Raw genomic sequence first — 19,830 nt, forward strand, 5'->3', positions numbered from 1 at the left:
CCTTAAAAAATAAAAAAGCAACTCTCCCTTTATAAAATGGCTGGACAAATGGCGTTCACAGCACGTACTGCACAGCGCCTGTTTCCCTGCATTACGACAGCGTGTACGGCCGGCACCTGCGCATGGTGCTCCGGGAGGCGGGCCGGAAAGCCGTTCCTCTCTGCCCACGAAGTGCGGGATCCGCTTTGCCTCCTGGAAGTCGCAAGGCCGAGCTGGCGCTGGTGCAGATTCTCCTCCGCCAGGCGCTCTGCCTCCCTGGACACGGAAGTCACCAGACTTCGCACTTCCGTCGGGGGTTCATGGGGGAGCCCACAGGGCAGCCGAAGTGCTCAGAGAACGCCCTCGAGTTGGAGACGGTGCCGATGACTCGGAAGCGGGAGGGGCTGTGAGGATCGGTGACGAGCCCTTCGTGGGCGCTCTCGGGGGTCCGCACAGAACACCAGACCTGGGGGAGGGGGGAGAGAGGCATAAGAAGAACCATCTCAAGCTGTGGGCTGGTATCTTCAAGCAGGTGGGTTTCTTGGTCCTACCCCCACCCCTCGCCTACCAACTGGTTCTCTGACCTCCCAGCAGCACAGGAACTGCAGCTCCGCAGGGGGGCACAGGCTGCCTCCGATTCAACTGCCGGCATCCTTGTGGGGCAGCGACAGTTGCCAGTGACCCCCAACTCCTGAGTCCAGGACAGCCTTCCCGGTCAGAGCCCGCAAGAGTCCCGGTCTGAGGCTGCTTAAGTCCGCTTCCGCTCCCCCAGGTGAGATGAAGAGGCAGAAGCCACCTACCTGGGCAAAGCCCACGAAGAACAGCTGGGGGCTGGTGAGGCCGAGGGCCGGCAGAGTCGCCTCCTCCCCATTCTTTTTCACCCAGTTTTGATAGGCCTGGAGGGATGGAGAAGAAGCAGAAGAGTTGGTTTTTATACCCCACTTTTTCTCTACCTTTACAGAGTCTCAAAGCTACTCACAATCACCTTCCCTTCCACTCCCCACAACAGACACCCCTGCTGAGAGAGTTCTGAGAGAACTGTGACTAGCCCAAGGTCACCCAGCAGGCTTCATGTGTAGGAGTGGGGAATCAAACTGGGTTCTCCAGATTCGAGTCCGCCACACCATGCAACAGCAGGGAACCACTATACATCCTCCAGTATTTTGCAAGTGAAAATAGGGACATACGTTTGTGTGTACTTACAATATTCCTGGTTTTTTTTAATCGATAAGCTACATATACAGAGGGCAGAGACTGTAGCCACGGTTGGGCCAGGGCCACGGCTCAGTGGAAGAGCCTCTGCTTGGCACGTAGGAGGTCCCAGGCAGGAGGTGATGTGAAAAACGTCCCCCTGAGACGCTGGAGAGCAGCTGCCAGTCTGAGCAGACAATACTGATTTCAATGGACCAATGGTCTGAATCAATACAGAGCGGCTTCATGGGGTCGATTTTCCCCCAACACACACACTGGGAATGAGGGGAAGGGCTTCATGGCAGTCTTAGACCCTCAAGAGACATGGGGCTGCTTCTCTGCTAACAAGGGGATATGATAACCATCTTCAAGTACTTGAAGGGCTGTCCTACAGAGGATGGTGCCGAGTTGTTTTCTGTTGCCCCAGAAGGTCAGACCAGAACCAACAGGTTGAAATTAAAAGAGTTTCTGTCTAGAAATTAGGAAGAATTTTCTAACAGAGCGGTTCCTCAGTGGAACAGGCTTCCTCAGGAGGTGGTAAGCTCTCCTTCCCTGGAGGTTTTTAAGAAGAGGTTAGATGGCCATCTGTCAGCAATGCTGGTTCTATAACCTTAAGCAGATGATGAGAAAGAGGGCATCACCTAGGCATGGAGTAGGGGTCACGGGGTGTGGGGGGGGGAGGTAGTTGTGAATTTCCTGTGTTGTGCAGGGGGTTGGACTAGATGACCCTGGTGGTCCCTTCCAACTCTGATTCTAAGATCCGCAGTGGGGGGAGGATCTTGGTAGCGCCCCACCCGCTTATCTTGCAGCAGATACCAGCTCCTGAAAGAGAGCGCGACAGACAAATCCAGCAGATGCCCGGCCTCTCACCCGATAGGCAGCCTTGAGCCCCCCGTTGTCGGCGATGTTTTCCCCGAGAGTGTGCCTGCCGTTGACGGCCTCCTCGTTGATGGAGTAGTTGCCGTACTGGGCCACCATGCACGCCGTCTGCTGCTTGAAAGCCTCCACCGAGGAGTTCTTCCACCACGAGCGGAGGTTGCCGCCCTTATCGTACTCACGGCCTGGAAGGACCAAGGAGGGGAACAAGCAAGGCAGGTCAGCCACCCCCTGCCAGGGCTTTTTTGGCAACAGAAACGGTGCAAGTGGCAAGCGAACCGCCTAGGAGGAGAGAAGCAGCACCGTTGGCCCAAACCACGCAGGTGGAAGCACCACGCCCATGCCAGGAAGCCAGCACAGTGGCTTCACAATCCCACCTGGCTGCCTCACCCAGCATTCTCGGGGATACAAGGGGAGGAACCTCCCCCCCCCCAAAAAAAAGTCCAGCCAGGCCCAGGAACCAGCAGAGGCACCTGAAATGCCAGAGCTCCCAAAGAGAGAACCGAGTCAAGGCTCAGGGACTGCCACGGAGCCTTTCTACGCTATCCTGGCACAGGCAGCTGGCTGGCAGAGAGGCCTGGGCCCCCGAAAGCCGGGCTAGGGTAGCTTCAGCTCTCCCTTGCAAAAAAGGAAAGAAGGGGGGGAGAGCAGGAAAGAATGCCCACCTTGATCGTCAAAGGCATGAGTCAATTCATGGCCCACCACAACACCAATGCCACCAAAGTTGAGTGCCCTGCGAAAAGAAAGCAGGAACCCTCGGCCCTCTGCTCTGCTCCGGAGTTAAGAGATATAGAGGCCCATCCACTCCCCCTCCGCCCGCCCCCCGCAGGCTGCAGAATCCACCCCAGGAACAGTTGACTTCAGAAGGCAGAAGGAGCAGGGGCTGGGGGCCACTGCAGCAGCTCAAAGAACCGGCTGCGGGGAAATCCTCACCCGGGGGGGGGGGCGCCACCAGAAAGATGTCGCTGCAAGCTGTTCTCTGGGAGCTCAATCCGGCAAGGGCTTGGGGGCGGGGTGGTGGAGGGTCTCTTTGGGCCCCTGGCTCTTGGCTCCTCTGGCTGCTCCCCAACGCCAAGAGATGCCACAACAGGAGAGGCAGGAAGCTCTATCCCACCTCCCCTCTGCCCTGGCTCTGGAGGCGCTCACCCTCTGTGCCAAGGGCCTGCATGTCCCTACTCTCCACCCCTCCTCACCACAGAAGACCTGATGCCAGGGAAGGGGAAGAGGCATTCACGTACTTGGGGGAGCTGTGGGTGTAGAAGGGAGCCTGCAGGATTCCTGCTGGGAAGACAATCTCGTTCTTGGTAGGGGAGTAGTAGGCGTTGACGGTTGGGGGCGTCATGCTCCACCTGCAAGAAAGCCACCAGCATGAGAAGAGAAGCAATGCCACCCTCCCAGGGACTAGCCATACACACAGGCCTGCTGACACACCGCACGGACATCGGTGGCCTGGGCAGGGCTGCCGCTCTACCGTGGCAGAAGAGAGAGGCATGGGGAGGAAGGCAGCAGCGGACCGGAAGCGGGGAGACCCTACCTGAGTGTGGCACCTGGAAGAAATCCAAGGCCCACCCAAAAGACGTAATTTCAAAAAGGGGACAGCCAGCCTTCCTAGAAATGTGACGCTTTAAAAAACGGAATGTTCATATTTTTTAATTACCGAAAACATAAAACAGTAGCAATTTTTCATTGCAGCTGAGATCAAATCACCAAGAGGGGCCTGAAAGCCAGCGCAGCCCCATGGTGAAAAGAGCAGTGGACTCCAATCTGGAGAGCCGGGTTCGATTCCCTGCCATTCCTCCACACACAGCCTGCTGGGTGACCCTGGGCCAGTCACGGTTCTCTCAGAACTTTCTCAGCCCCACCAACCTCACAAGGTGCATTTAGGAGGGGGGGAGGCGATCGTACGCTGCTTTGAGACACCATACAGTAGAGAAAAGTGGAGTATAAAAACCAGCTCTTCTTCTTCCAATGGATCCCACCCCACACAGCCCCACTTCATAAGGCACAGTTTTCCTTAAGGGAGACACCATCGGCCAAATTCACTTCGTTCAACCTCCTCCCCCAAGAAACAAAAAACAAACCAACCCCCCATCAAGTCCTTTTGAGGGAAATCCATGTTTCCTGCTATGCTCAATTTCTGGGGCATCCTGGTCCAGATGGCCCTCAATAGCTCCTGGAGACAATCCTCCCACCCACAGGCCACCGTCCATTGCCTGGAACCCAGACCAGGTGTCTTCAGGGCATACCGCGGGCATCGCCCCCAGCCCTGCCCAGGTGCTTCTCCCCCCAACCTAACGGAGCTCTCCTGCTGGTCCTTGAAGTCCTGCACCAAGTCCGCTGTCCTCCAGGGGGTAGCAGAGAGCAGGAATGTCACGGGGGGGGGGGGGGGTTGCCTTTGCTATTGCCCCTGCCCCAGCTGGCTGTCCCTGGGGAGGGAAATCCTCACACAAGAGGGGCCTGGCCTGAAGGACCGGCCTTTTCTCCTCTATGAAGAAGAAGAAGAAGAGTTGGTTTTTATATGCCGACTTTTTCTACCACTCAAGGGAGACTCAAACCGGCTTCCCTTCCCCTCCCCACAACAGACACCGTGTGAGGTAGGTGGGGCTGAGAGAGTGTGACTAGCCCAAGGTCACCCAGCTGGCTTCATGTGTAGGAGTGGGGAAACCAACCCGGTTCACCAAATTAGCCTCTGCCACTCATGTGGAGGAGTGGGGAATCAAACCCAGTTCGCCAGATCAGAGTCCAGCGCTCCAAACCACCGCTCTTAACCATGACACCACGCTGGCTCTACACCACGAAGGGTCTCCCTTCACCACAAAAAGTATGGAGAAGGAAAAAAAACACTCAGAAAAGGGCAATCCCAAGGACCGTGGACTAAGGCCTCCCAGTTCAGAACAGGCAACAAAAGCCAAGGGTGGGGGGAGCGTGCGTGGAGAGAAAATCAGACAGGCCCCCCTGAAAGTACGAGTGGGGTGGGGGGAGTTTTCCCTTCCATCCCTCAATTTGTGGGATTGCCCCATGAAGGGGAAGGCTGGGAGATTCGGATCAGACAGAAACAAAACCTCTTTTTCACAGCACCACACAATCTAAGGAATTTACGGCCACGGGTTGCCACTGGTGGCTTCGGTGGTTTTAAAAAAGCTGGCGGGTTCATGGAGCTTTGGCCTCTCCACCGCTGTTAGCCATGAAAGCTCGATGGACCCTCCATCTCCAGAGGCAGTGTACCTCCCAGTAGCAGATGCAGGAGACACAGAGAAGGTGGCCAATGCCTTCAATCCTTGTTTGCGGGCACCTGGCCGTCTCTTAAAAGACCGGACACAGCCTTGATTTGATCAAGCACGGCTACTCTTCTTACGACTTACTGGTCACGATTCGGGGGCTTCCGGAGCTGGTCAGCTGCCACGCGAGCGGAGAAGTTGAAGAACTGCATGACATTCTCAAAGTAGAGGTCAGGCACAGCGTTGTACTGCCAAGAAGCAAACTGTATCAGGATACGGTGGACGAGGAGGGAGAAGCCGAAATAGCCCCCCCCCCCCCGTATGTCTTCCGATTGACACCCCACACCCATACTGGAAGGCCAACTCACATCTGCAAAGACTTTGTCCAGCTCTTTGGGGTCCAGGATGAACTTGGGGTAGCCAATCATGTCGTAGATGGCGTCCGCCTTCTCCTTGGCTGCTCTCCTGGTCTCTTCGTCCATCCACTGCAGGCTCAACAGGCTCTCCTCAAAGGCCGCCTTGATCTCTGTAATCATTTCCTGTGCCTGGGGGGAGGGAAAGCTGGCCGGGTCAGGAGGCAACCCCAGACCCCTGTGCCCGTTTGCAGCCACGGGTTCGGCCAGGGCATCCCTGCCAGGGAAGAGCTCCGCCTTGGCCACAGACAGCCAGGCTCCTCCAGAGGAAGGGATGCCGCTGCTGGCACATGGGTGGAGCTCAGCCCATCCCCGCCTGCGCCACTCACTTCCCCCTGCCCGGCTGTTAATGCACAGGAGGCACTGGGAAGTCCTGGCGGGGGCGAGAGGCCAGTCACCTGGAAGCAACACCCAAGCACCTGTGTGTTTTTGGATGGGGTGGGGGCCAGGGGTGGTCAAACAGCAGAGAGACTCAGCTTCCCAGGAAAGTGGTCCAAAGGAAGCCAAAGACCCCCTTGGGGCTGGGCCGGGAGGGGCTGCTGACCAGAACAGGCGAGGTCTTGAATGCCAGAGAGTTCTTCAGCAGGCCACGTGAAAACGCAGCAGATGTTTCAGGGTGCTGCAGTGAGGGACAGCCCCCCACACCCCAAAATGACCAAGATGTGGGGCTGGGGGGAGGAGGAGGAGGAGAAGAAACCTACTACAGCCTTGCTGTCCTCGGCAAAGGTGGCCTTCACAAACATGGCTCCCAGCGCGAAGCCCAGGTTGTTGTCCGTGTCGCTGATGCAGAACTTCCAGCGCGGCAGGCACACCTGCAGAGACGGGACAGCCCCCCCCCTCTGTGAGCCCCCACTGCCGCAGCAGCAGGGCCAGGGCACAGCAGCCCCAGGTCCGAGTCCCGGCTCAGCCACCTCGCTCCCTAGGTAGCCGTCTCTCCACTCCTCCGACCTCACTGGCCTCCCATGAGGATGTGAACGGGCAGCTTAAAGTGACCGCTGGCCTACACGAGACAGCTCTGGCCAATGGACCACCTACGGGGGGGTGCGCGGCATTTGGATTTATCGGAGCTGAAATCAAACCTGAAATCTGCCGTTCTGGGTCATCTCAGATGTCCCAAGTGACCCAGAACAAACCACTCTTGAAACGTGGGGAGTGTTTCAGATTTGGGGCGGCTCAGGCATGGGGAGGGATGGGGAGGGAGGCAGCTGGCCTGCCCAAGAGCGGCTCCTTGGCACCTCCATCCTCTGCACATTTCAAAGGGGTCAGAAGCCTGCCTTATCAGCTGATGCCAACCGCTGGGCAGACCGGGGGGGGGCCCTGCTGAGGCCCCTGGCCAGCGCCCCTCTGCCTCTACCCACCTTCTTGGTCCCATACACAGTCTCCATGAGCTTCTCCTCCGCGTCTTGGAAGCGCCGGTCCAGGAAGCTGCCCGTCTTCCTCGCCAGGTTCCAAATCATATAGTTGTGCAGGAGGCTGGAAGAGAAGCAGGGAGGGGAACAACCTGCTCACCAGATCCTGGGACCCGCTGAGAAGGCCCCGCCCTGCAGAAAACCCACCGCCTGCCAACCCCGCTTCCGTAGGGCCGGCAGCACCAGCAAACCCCACCCCCCACCCCTACCCCAGACTCGGCATACAAATAATTTATTTTTATTTATACCCCACTCTTCCCCAACTAAGCTGGACTTAGGGCAGCTTCCACCAGGTAATATATTATACAATTTGATATAAATCAAAACATAAAATTAAAACATTGAATTAAAACATTTTACAAATCAGTTAAAGACAGCAACTAATTACACTCCTACTACAAATACTAATTTTTTCCTGACGGTGTGGTGGGTTTATAACAGTTGTTAAGGCAGAGGACCAGCAGCGACCTACCTGGAGGCAGAGGACGGCACCCAGACGTCCCCTCCAGCCTCCCGTTCCAGCTCCCAACCAAAGCAGACGAAAGGTGCCGAGCTGGCATCGGCGTGATGCCCCCACCCACCCCATCTCTGCCCTGGCTCACCACTTATCCGTGGTGAGGATGAGGTGGGAGACTTGCTCGAGGTATTCTTTGGCGTAGACCACCACCGGCTCCGACTCGTTGATCTCCACCGGGTAGAAGACGCCATTGAGGAGGGGCAGCCAGTCGACAGCGGGAGCCAGACTCTGGGGGGGGGGGTGTCGTCAAGAGGCAGAGTCAGTGGCTATTCCCAGAACCGCACCAGCCAGCAGCGGGCAGAGCTGGCCCCCAGCGCTCTAAGCCTCGTGGAAAGCGTGCCCAGGGGCCGACTGGCACCCAAAGTGAGTGGAAGGATCCTGCCTGCCCCTAGCAAATGTACAGGCTGCTTCCACTTGTGTGCGTGCAACCCCCGCCCCCGGGCCGGCCATTTCGTTCCCACTTCACATTTCTCACCCTACAGCACACCCGCTTCTAAATACGGAATTGTATTTCTAAATTCTTTGAAGTGTGATCAACCAATAGAGGAGCAGGCGTGGCGCGCACATGTGGGAACGCCCACGGAGCAGGCAGCTAGACCCCCGGGGGGGGGCAAGAAAGAAGCTGGGGCAGAACTCCCAGGCCTGACCACCCTCCTGCCCCCAAAGGGGCTGGGTCTGAGGAAGGAAGGTCCCGGGGCGCCTCACCTTCAGGTCTCCAGCAGTCATTTTGTGGTAGATGGCCTCCTCGTCCCGACGCTTCTCCTGGGGGGTGGTGATGTTGGCCAAGGTGGTCTCAAAATCCAGGATCTGCTGCATCTGCTGCTGAACAGCGGCCTCATCCTGACCCCCCAGCAGCATGCCCAGCTGCACCATGAAGTTCAGGTAGCCAGCCAGCACCTGGATCACGGCCGGGCGGAGTGGGGGGGAGGAAGAAGAAGAAGAGTTGGTTTTTATTTTATTTTCTCTACCTTTAAGGAGTCTCAAGGCAGCTTACAATCCCCTTCCCTTCCTCTTCCCACAACAGACACCTTGTGCGGTAGGTGGGGCTGAGAGAGTTCGGAGAGAGAACCGTGACTAAGCCAAGGTCCCCCAGCTGGCTTTTTATGTGGAAGAGTGGGGAATCAAACCCGGTTCTCCAGATTAGAGTCCATGCTCTTAACCACTACACCATGCTTAACCACTACATCACGCGACACGGATGCCCGTTGGCCAACTAATCACACAAACGTTAGAACTGGGGCAGTGCTGGGGGAGAGGGAGCCGGAGGCAGGAGCTGCCAATGCCGGAGCTCTTGAGAACTCAGCCCCCCCCCCCACTTCCATTCTGGGCCACCCTGAGGCCAGCTGCAGAGTCCTTTGTGGCACAGAACTGTCGGTGGAAAGGAAGGCTGCAGAGTTCCACAGGGGCATTTGCCATCAAGTCCAGGCAAGGCAGGGGAGCTTCTCACGTATGCCACTCAATGTGCTGGCAAGGGAAGGTGTGAACCGCCCACTAGCCAGCACTGTGCCTTGGGCAAGGAGTGGCAGAGACCCATGTACAGATTCACACATCCTCCGCTCTCAAGGGGGCAGCCACTGATGAACGCACCCCCCCCACACACACACACACACATGCACCAGAGGCGACAGGCTTGCAGGGAGGACGGCACCTACCTTCTCATTCTGGGTTTTATTCAGATAGTAATCCCTGGAAGGCAAACCCAGGCCCGACTGGTCAACCTGGGGAGGAGAGGCACGGTGGTCACCCAGGAGGGACCCCGCAGGAAAAACCACAAAAGCTCCACAAGCCACAAAGCCAAACTCCCCTTCCCTCCATCTCTTCGGCCTTTCCTCGTAGGGAAGGTGCTGCCACCCCTGAATCCTCTGGGTTGCCCCTCTGCTGTACTCTTCCCAGCTCTGCGGTGTCCTTTTTGAGATACAGCAACCAAAACGCAGGATTCCCAGTGAGAATGGGCTACGTCTCTCTGCAGGGGCCGTACATTATTGGCTGATCTATGGTCAGTCCCTTTCCTGATCATCCCCAGCACGAAGTTTGCCTTTCTCGCCACTGCCCCATACTGGAAAAACAGGACACGCATCCTTAAAATACAAGCAACTCGACTGAGCAAGAGGGGCCGGCTTCGGATCCTTTAGCCTTGTTTAGCCCAGCCTTCAGAATCCCACTTCTGAACTCCGGCCTTTATACTGCCTGCATTCTGGTCTAGAGCCTCTTGGTTGAACACACGCGTGAGCCGGGCATAATTCCGCAGCCCACCCCCCACCGCAGCCTTGTGCCCCAAGAGGCCCAAGCCCCTTTTCCCCAGCTTGGGACCTGCCAGGGAGCCCCGTGGATCCTTGCAGAGAAAAGCCCCCCCCCCACCTGAATGATGTTGCTGCTGGAGTTCTTGGAGTCGGCGCTGACGTAGAGGGAGAAGAAGGGGGAGATGTGGTGGTGGGCGGCCAGCGACAGCAGGGTCTGGTTGAAGCTGTCCTCCTCCCAGGGGCCAGTGACGTTCCAGCCTCCCAGCTACAGAGGCGAGACAGCAAGACACACACACACATGCACCCAGTAAGCACAGAGAGCAGCCCCCTTTGCAGCTTACAGACAGACCAATAAGCTTAGCAACATGAGAGTATCAGCCCCCAACCCCAGCCATGTTTCCAAAAGCATCCCCCCCCCGCCCTCCAAGTTTTCATGCTCAACTGCCTCAGGAGGCAAACTCCCTTTTCTCCTGCTGAGGGAACTGTGTTCAAGTCCTCCCTCCCACCATGGCTAACAATCCAGGCCCCAAGGGGTTGCATGGGCACGCAACAAGTGCCCCCCCCCCCAGGCCAGCCAGTAGCCCCAACACAACAAGAGCTTTTTCCCTCCTGTAGACCAGAGTCATACCTTCCGGATCAGGTCCATCAGGGGTTCCGCCTTCAGCTCCTCGATCTTGGTCTCATTCATGCAGGACTGGTAGTAATGCTGCGCTTTGTGTTCTGCCCCGTCCAGCATGCTGCCCGTGGTGTTCTCTGCAGAGAAGCACAAAGTCAGGCGCCCAATCGCCCCCCCCATCAACAAATTAACACCTGCCCCCCCAGTCACCCACACACCCCACACACTTTATAGCACAGACCGAGGATGGGGAAACCACGGAGGAGACCCTTCCCGGCCCCCTTTCTGCCCACCTGAGGAACAGAGCTGCAGTTCTACCCTCTGGAAGCGCAGCTGAATCCCACCCCTTGCCCACACCGTCTGGGACTTCACGAGGGGCCCCCTCCCCGGCCGTCTGATTTCACCAAGTGACGTTGCAGACAGGAGGAGCCAGAAACCACCATTGCCGTACAAAAATGGAAGGGGCGGGCCTTCCCACAGAGGTGAGAAGGAGCAAGAGCAGGCCGGTCTGAAGGGATGCGCTCAGCCAAGGAGCCCCCTGCACTGAACCCTGGAAAAGGCCTGACAATCCCCAGAGAGCACCAGGTATTGCCCAGGCAGTGCCCATCAGAGGGGTGCCACGCAGCCATGCCAGCTGTGCTCGAGGAACGCCAAGAACAGGAAGGCATATCTACCATGAGGGGAGAGCAGCCAGAGGCACACCCAACACCCCTGCAAGGGGTGTCGCCTTACTCCCAGGACGAGGCCCAAAGCTCTCCAGAGGCAAAAATGGAAGGAGCCCGTTTTCTGCTCATGTGGGAGGCACATGTCGTGGCCCATGGGGGAGTGACCTTGGGGGAAGCCCCAGAGGCTGTGGGCACCCCCCCACACACACACACACTGCGGCTTTCTCTGGGGGACCAGTGTCCACAGGGTGAAAGGACTGTCCTGGGACGCTCCCAGCCCCACGGTCACATGCCCCCCTGCTCACCCAGAAGATGCTTCATGACCGCTTGGTTGTGCTCCCAGAGCTTATTGAAGGTGCCCCAGCGGGAGTGGCCATCAGGCAGTGGGTTGCTCTTGATCCAGCCGCCACAAGCGTAGCGGAAGAAGTCCTCACAAGGGTCCACCGTCTGGTCAAGAGAGCTCAGGATGGCGCTGGTCACCGAGATGCAGGACTCAGTCAGACACGGCCCTGGGAGGGGGAGGGCTCAGCTTAGGGGGGGCAAAGGGCCGAGGGCAGGGGTCGGGGGGGGGGCTGCGAGGACTCACGGCTTTGGTACTGGAACAGCAGGATGGAGATGCAGAGCAGGAGGCTTAGTGCCAGAGCCCCCGCCAGGGCCAGCAGGCACCTCTCCAGGCGAGTCCGCTCCACCCAGCAGCTCTTCCTGCCACCCGCACCATGGAAATTTACCTGGGGAGGGGAGAAGAGGGAAACTGAGGCCTCTCCAGTCCAGTCCAGGAGCCACTGAGGCAGGGTAACATCCTGGAGGAAGGGAACTCGGCGGACAGCTCAGTGGGCTGGCAAAGAGTTCCCCGGAGAAGGAATCTGAACGAGAGGGAAGGAGGAAGGGGCAGCAGAACGCGAGAAACAGAGGCAGGCAGGCAAGAGGGGCCGGAAGATGCCATGCAGCCAGACCTCCCCTGCAGTGGGCAGGGTCTGCAGAAAAGACAGGTCAACTCTTAGCAACGCTGCCCAGAACAGGTTGCCCACAGGCCTCCACTTCACCCAGGTGAGCCTGCCCTTTTGTGGCATTCACACCACCCGTGACAGACTTTGGAGTCCCTGGGGAGGGGGCGACAAGAGCCATGCTCTGCCCCACATGCACTTTAAGACAGCCACTGTGGGGGGGAGGCCATCCCCCGGATTCTCAGCCTGCACTCTGTGCTGCAGCTTGAAGAGAGAAGCCCCTCTGACTCCCCTCGTGCCAGGCAAGGGGCTTCAGCCAGCAAGCGCCGGAGTTGGGCCCGGCTCCAGAAGGGCCGGCTTCCCCTTGGCCAGCTTCGTTTTGGCCGTGCCCCATTTATTTCCTTTGCCTCTCGCCCACCTTTCCTGCTGAAACTTGAGACAGATTACACAATTAAACACGATGCACCAAGAACAGTATGTGATCAAACAGGATGACACAAGCAGAGAGCGGCAGGCTAAAGACCCCGCTGCCAGGCAGCCAAGCCAGGCCCGGCCCCTCAGGGGCAGAGAACAATGCCGGAAAGGCCGTACAATCGGCACACCGAGGGCACCAATGAGAACCGTCCGGAGCGGGCACACATTCAGCAGGGCCCCTCCCTTCTGGTTGGAAGGGAAGGACCAACTGCAGAGACTTCCAGTGGGGGAGGGTTGATATGAGAAGGGGGGCCCCGGCTGCTGACCCTGGCGGTGTGTCTGGCGCTCCCACCTCTCCGGGGCCCCCTAGCCCGTCCAAGATCACCCCAACACAGCCCTTTTGAGAAAGGGGAGCAGAGCATAGTGCTGCGTGGGTTCTGCTGGTGCGCGCACAGGGTGGCCTCCTTGCACACATCTTCAGGGGGTCCCAAGGGGAGGGGCAGAGGCGCAGAAAGGGGGCGCCGGCTGCAGCCTCCTGTGCCTGCCAAAATTCCGTGAACAACAGCCAGCCAGTGGGGCTGCCCCCTGAGTCACCCTGGCAGGAAGCAGGAGACAATCAGAGGAAGCAGAGCAGGAGTCAGGGCCGGAAGAGCCCCCCCCCCGGCACTCACCCCCACCCTGGTCAACTAGATTCCAGGCATCAAATTCCAGGCTCCCCCCCACACACACACACACCAGACTGGCCATGCCTCTGCTGCTGCCGCCCTCCAAAGGGGGTACCCTGCCACCTCTCAACAAAGGGGCAGCCCAACTCCCAGTCCCTGAAGGCCCCCTCCCCGGTGAAGCTGTGGAAAGGCAGCAGCAGCAAGGGATGGGCCAGGCAGACGGCAGGCAGCTTTGGGGCAGGGGCCCGCCCGGAGATGGGAGCAACCTACCCCGGGGGCACACCTGCCGGGTTCCTGTCCAGGTCTGTCAGTCTGGGCCTATTGCAAGAGAAAGCCCTGCAGCAGGCATTCCCCTGGGGAGGCACTCCCACACCCCGCCAGCATACACCCCCCCAAGACACCTGCTGTGGCGGATCTGGACCACAAAACACCCCGTTCTGAGCTGCAACTGATGCTGCCAGGGGGCGGAGGCAGAGGGGAGGACGGTGCGCGTGTGCACACGCACACACCCTGCTCTTGCCCTCACCTTGACCAGAGAAGGCGGGGTGGGGGCCAGGCAGTGGCTCTGTCACCAAGCCCAACAGGAGCAGCAGGGTGGGGAAGGAGGTCTGTGTCCCTTATGGATTAAGAGGGAGACAGGAGGAGGCGAGCCAAAGGCTTGAAAGGAAACTTAATCACTGTGCTTACACAACTCAGGAAAAGGCACACACAAAAACCCTCCACAGCTTAGGAACAATTGTAATAAAAACTGGTGGCTAAGTCACAGAATGTTCAGCAACATCTGGACTCCTCAAGGGGGAAGGGGTCAGTCACAGAACACCGAAGAGTCCCCCTGCAGCACCGACGCGGGAAGCAAAAGCTGCCAGGTGACCCCGAAGTGGGAGAAGCCCATGCTGTTGGCAGGGGAAGAAGGGCAGGTTGCAGACCAGTCCGAGGAGAAGCCGAGGCCCAGGAGGAGGCCAACAGGCAGGACACTCTGGGTCGGTGGCATGTCACCCCTTCACCGGCAGAAGGGCCCCTGGGTCAGTCCCCAGCAACTCTGCTTAAAGCCCCCAGCAGCTCTGCTTTCTTGGCTCTTATATAACGGGTCAATTTTGCCCATAATGTGCCCAGCCATGCCCAACTGGACCAGAATGTCCCCTATCTCCACTCTCTGCCTGATGTAACCCTGGAGAAGACCAGCTCTCGGTCTTTGGGACCTTTTCTGCCCTTAGAATGAGTCCACAGGCTCAACAAGGGCCTGGCCTGAGTTCATCACCCAGGATTTCCCCCATCCATCTCTGTCGGTGACCACAAAATCTCTGGGCCCAAAGAAGGAAACGTCTCCTCAGCTGATCAGAGCCGGCCTCGCCGTCCCTAATATAGGCTGGGCACACCTGACCGAGAGTAACAGTGGGATTGCACCTTCGATTAATATCTCTTAAACTTGATACTAACACTAGGGTCTGGGTGTAACAACGCGTATTTCTGACAAACAATCTGCTGCTTAACTGAAAGCTTATTAGTACTGATAACAAGCGGATGTTCCACGTTTCGTTATTAATATTGTTCTACTGGTCATATTTATCTTTCAGACTTGGATGTAATGTAACAAGATGATTACTAATATTTGATTTTTAGACTTTCAACATTTATTAACTTAGGACTTTGAAAGGTTTGTTCTTCGAAAAACAAGCAGCAAGTTGATGTTCTGTCTTTTCAGTGCAGGTATTGTTCTAATTATAGTTTCTGCCCGGTGAGAGGCGGGGGGGGGGGAGCTGAAAATATGCCCCCCACCTTATAAGGAAGGCACAAGGGGCCAGGCGGCATAAGAGAGCAGCCGTTGGCACCTCTGGGCGTATCTGCAATTTTGCCGTTCTGGAGAGGCAAATCACCCCCATAAATCCTCCCAGCTTCATGCTGACCCCCTAAGTCATCTGATAGGAAAGGGGCCTTTGGTGTCCCCCGCCCCTAGAGCAATTATTCCCAGGCAGCATAACAAGACTGCATCTGTTGTTCCAAAGGGGGGGGGAGATTTATCATCCTGTTCCCACGCGATGAGCGGGGAGGCTGTGTTCGCCCAGATCCGGCCTGCCTGCACGCATGGCTGCCTTGGACTCGGGGGGGGGGCAGGTCCCCCCTTGGGCCAGCTGCCAGCCTCTTTCTTCTTGCAGAGCCAGGTGGGGCAACTGACCTCAAAAGTTGGCTCCCCCCCCCGCCCTCTGCCCAGCTGCTGTGCCCCTCTGCAAGGCCACGGGCGACCCGGAGCCAGCAGACAGTGAGCAGCCAAGGCCCTCCCCCCTGCCAATGTGCTGCCCAAGGGCTTGCTGGGGGCCCACAGAACCGAGAAGAGCAGGGCTGGACTGCAAGGCAGGCTTACCTGGATCCCGTTGGGGTAGCCCCCCGCCCCCGCCGCCTCCTCGTCCTCCTCGAGGGTGTCCACCAGCCCCTCCTCGTCCAGCGTCGCTCGCTTGTAGGTCGACATCTGCAAGGCCAAGTGCCGGAGGGACGCCCTGAGCACCTCCATGCCGCCCACAGGGGCATCGCCCACCGCCAGCCGTCAGCGGGGCCCGCCGCTCCCTCCTGCCCGCTGCAGCGCCGCAGCCCGGCCCGGCCCGGCCCGGCCCACCTGCGGGAGAGGAATGCCCGCCGCCCCCCACCCCGTCTCCGCCCCGGGGCGGGCGGGCAGGGCATCCGCTCCCGGCCAGGCGGCCCCTTCCTCCCCCAGACCCCCCTCCCCGGAGGGCTGGCCTGGGCCGCAGTGGGCGAACGGGCGGGGGTGGGGGAGCAGCAGCCCCGGGAGGCCAGGTCTTCTCCCCCCTCCCGGCACCTACCCCCCAGCTCCTGGAGGCTCCCCCAGGCGGGCAGAAGCGCCTCGCCGGGCGTCGCTCGCCGGGCGCCCCGCTTCCGACGCCGCCGGGCGGGGCCGGCCCTGGACGGGGGTGGGGGGTAGGGGGTGGGGGCGCGTCCGGCCAGCACAGCCCCAGACCGGCAGGCGAGCCGCGCTGCTGGCCGCCTCGACGGCAGGGCCCCGCGCAAGGCCTGCAGGTGCGCCGCGCCGTCCGCCAGACCCGCCGCCCCGGGAAAAGGAGGGAGCGCGGCGAGACGACGGCGAGAGGAGGGCCGGAGCCCCCCTGCTGAACCACCCGGAAGAGCCCCCCCCCATGCATCCCGGCAGCAGGGAGCACCCCTTCGGCCCTCCCCCCCGCAGGGTCCTCAGGGCCCACCCCACAGCAGCACTCTTCTGCAACAACCCCCAAAAGCACAGAGGCTGCCCACCGCGGGTGCCTCAGGAAGGGGGTCCGCACCAGAAGCCCCCTTCCCTTCTCCTCTACCCGCCAGCACCACCAAGGCAGGACATTCACAACTACCCCAGTGCCCCCTACTCCATGCCCAGAAGATGGGGGGAAACCCTCCAGGACCAGTCTGGCCTGGAGGAAAACTGCTTCCTGACCCCAAAGTGGCGATTGGCATTACCTTGTGCATGTAAGATAGGGCCAGGAGAGCCACACACCGACACAACCCTCCCTCTCGTGATCTGCCTAAGGTCACAGAGTCAGCATTGCTGACAGATGGCCATCTAGCCTCTGCTTAAATGCCTCCAGGGAAGGAGAGCCCACCACCTCCGGAGGACCGCTCTGTCAGGAAGTTCTTCCTAACGTTTAGCAGAGAAAGAAGACTAAAAAGAGAACGGGTCACAGAATGAAAGAGAATGAGATCCAAGAGGGAGAGTCATGCTGGAGGCATGGCCAAATTGGTGGGCGGGCGGGCGGCAGGCAAATCTGCACAGGGGCCTCGGAAGAGACAGGAACCAGTTAGAGTGCCAGAGCAATGGGGGGGGGGGGGCTGCATCAGAGAAAGCGTAAGACAAAGGGGGAAATCAAATCATAGCTACCAGTCTTGAAGAGCACATCTTGTCTCCTTAGTGGTGGAGGTAGGGTTAGATGGGGAAACCTGGCTAAATCCCAGACCTTATATACTTAGCTTTGTATCTTGAGGGGTGGGGGAGGGTGTCTTATGACACCCGAGTCAAATTACAAGGAGTCAGATTGAATTATCTTATTTGCTCGTTTCAGAATTCAAGAAACCCCGTTCCTTTGCTAACACTTGTTTATGGCCAAAGCTCACCATTGGCAGGACATGGTCTCGATGGTGCGATTAACAAAAACATAAAGACGGAATATTTGCTTACATTCATTCATGCAGGAGACGAGTTTCTGCCCTTAGAATAATTCAGGAAGGAGATCCGATTGCCCTTTTGAATGCATCAGATGCCGTCTTAAGATCCCCTTCCACTCTTCTGCAATATTTGTCCTTTGACCATCTTGAGGGGAGGGGGGGCTGGAATCTGAAATGATCTCGGCTAATCAAGGCATTTGCTTTTCACATGAACCCTCTGGCAAACGGGCCTCTCCCTTTACATTTTAACTAATTTTGGCAATTTCTTTCCTCTGAGTCCGGTCGAGCCAGACTTCCCTTGGCCTTTTGGCAACTGTTCTCTGGGCCTGAAAGCCAGGGGGAGGCCTGCAGCTGATCCTTGGGGGGGGGGAGGCCCTAGATGACAATCTGGATGCTGGCATAACCGCCCCCCCAAGACACTTCATCATTTTGGGTAACCAGAACTGTACCCAGCATTCCTCTCGCAGCCACACCATGGATCAATACACAGGCATGGTGATATTTCCTGTATTCCTTTATACCCTGTCTCTTTCAGAGTGGGGATTCGAACCCAGGCCTCCCAGATCCTACTAAACTACACAGCACACTGGCTGCCTTGTTTGCAATCCCTTGCCCCCGCCCCTGCTGCTGCACACCAGGCCCCGCAGCAAGAAGCTTCACCTGATGCCCCCTGCCTTGGGACGCTGGTTCCAGCCCATTAAGACCTTTGCTTCTGGCGGCATGCTGTTATCTTCTGGGCTGAGCTCACAAGTGGCCCGGCCCAGACCCCGCACCCCACCTCTGAGAAGGGAGCCTTCCTGCCCCAGCTTGGCTGTGGGCATGCCCCGCCAGGGGAGGCGCATCAATATTACGTTACCTGGCTCCTCTGAGGAACTTGGATTTTGCAGAATTCCCATATTAAGTTCCCAGAATGAACTTAATACAGAAGCTGCAACTTGAAATTGATTCCCAGATGTGTGTGCCCAGCCCATCTGCACGGCCCTTTGGCCAGAGACTTGGGGCCCAACAGCTTGGCAGCCAGCGTGGTGTAGTGGTTAAGAGTGGTGGTTTGGAGTGGTGGACTCTGATTGGGAGCACCGGGTTTGATTCCCCACTCCTCCACGTGAGCGGTGGATGCTAATCTGGTGAACTGGGTTGGTTTCCCCACTGCTATACATAAAGCCAGCTGAGTGACCTTGGGCTAGTCACAGCTCTCTTAGAGCTCTCTCAGCCCCACATACCTCTCAGGGTGTCTGTTGTGGGAGGGGAAGGGAAGGAGATTGTAAGCCGGTTTGATTCTTCCTTAAGTGGTAGAGAAAGTCAGAATACAAAAACCAACCCTTCTTCTTCTTCAGCTGCCCAGTCACCAGTGCTCCTAGGAAGGGTGCCCAAGACCGGCACCTGGGCACCCCGCTTACACCCAGCCCCGCACCCATCCAGGAGGAGGCATCCCCTTTCCCTGCCCCCAGCACAGCAGGAAGCCCTTGCCAGAGGTCCTGTTTCCATGGCCAAGCAGCCGAGATGGAATCTGATCATCGCAAGCAGGGACCAGCGGCAGAAGGGGGGCTGCCAGGGAAGCCAGCTTCTCATGGCCCCCACCCCAGGCTGCCCTCGCCCAAAACACAGCCCCCTCGCCCGCTCCATCGCCTCCTCCTTTGCCCTTGGAATCCTCCAGAGCCACGCAGCAGCTTCTTACCCTCTGGAGGCCCTCCGAGGATCAGTGCCGCCAGCGGCATAAACAAGGTCAGGCCAAGGAATGCGGAGGTCAGGCTGCCTCCCCCATACACGCGGGCACACACACACACACACACACACACACACACACACACAGAGGCTCTCCTGGAGAAAGGAGCTGTGAGCAGCCACTTTGGCCCCAAAGTCAAAGCCGGGACAGCAGAACGCAGCCCACAGCACGCCTTTTATTCAGGCCGGCCAAGGGCCAAGTTGTTGCAGGGAAAGCACAGGCCGAGTTCACTGATCTCAAGTTCCCTCCCAGAGAACAAGACAGGCCCACTTTCCAAGAGGCAGCTGCAAACCTCCTAACGGGGCCATCTGGAATGGCGGCGTCCTGCTTCCACCAGCGGCCAGCCAGAGGCCTCTGAGAAGCCCACCAGAGGGGCAGGCGGGCAGCAGCCCTCCCCTCGCTCCTCAGCCACTGGCTCTCAGAGAAGGAACCTCCAGATTTCAAGGCAGTTTATTTCACCATCACAGCCCCCAGGCTTTTGAAGGGCCTCTCTTTCCCCGTGAGCGAGTCTCAGCCCCTCTGGAAGCCCTCTAGGCCACCGGCTGGGAGCAAGACGCGCTTCTCTGCTTATGCGCAGAGATCCAAGAACTCTAGTCCCTCCGCACTGCTCTGTGTGTGTGGGGGGGGGGAAGGAGCACTCAGCCTTGCAAACACAAGCCCCAGAGATACTCGCCTGCCCTCATTCTTTGAGGATAGAACCAACTTCGAACAAGCTTTCCTTCAGGGTTGTCTGAAGGCCTCCCTCACTCGCCACAGGCGACCAGGCAGGCACCAATTTCCAACCCTTAAAATAAGGGAGCAT

At 58.4% G+C, this 19,830-nt stretch overlaps 1 protein-coding gene across 1 annotated transcript; it reads right to left on the reverse strand.

The window, feature by feature from the left end:
* Nucleotides 1-234: 234 nt before the first annotated feature.
* On the reverse strand, nt 235-15,653 carry ECE1 (endothelin converting enzyme 1). Its single transcript, XM_056865466.1, has 17 exons — nt 15,507-15,653; nt 11,711-11,852; nt 11,430-11,633; nt 10,472-10,596; nt 9,962-10,108; nt 9,256-9,321; nt 8,309-8,500; nt 7,689-7,831; nt 7,036-7,150; nt 6,379-6,489; nt 5,633-5,809; nt 5,409-5,512; nt 3,285-3,395; nt 2,712-2,779; nt 2,041-2,231; nt 780-875; nt 235-445 (listed from the first exon to the last, which is right to left on the reverse strand). The coding sequence occupies exons 1-17, from the start codon at nt 15,651-15,653 to the stop codon at nt 269-271; spliced, it is 2,316 nt and encodes a 771-aa protein (XP_056721444.1). The 3' UTR covers nt 235-268.
* Between the last annotated feature and the right edge of the window lie 4,177 nt (nt 15,654-19,830).

Source organism: Euleptes europaea, chromosome 19 (assembly GCF_029931775.1).
Source record: "Euleptes europaea isolate rEulEur1 chromosome 19, rEulEur1.hap1, whole genome shotgun sequence".
Lineage (NCBI taxonomy): Eukaryota > Metazoa > Chordata > Lepidosauria > Squamata > Sphaerodactylidae > Euleptes > Euleptes europaea.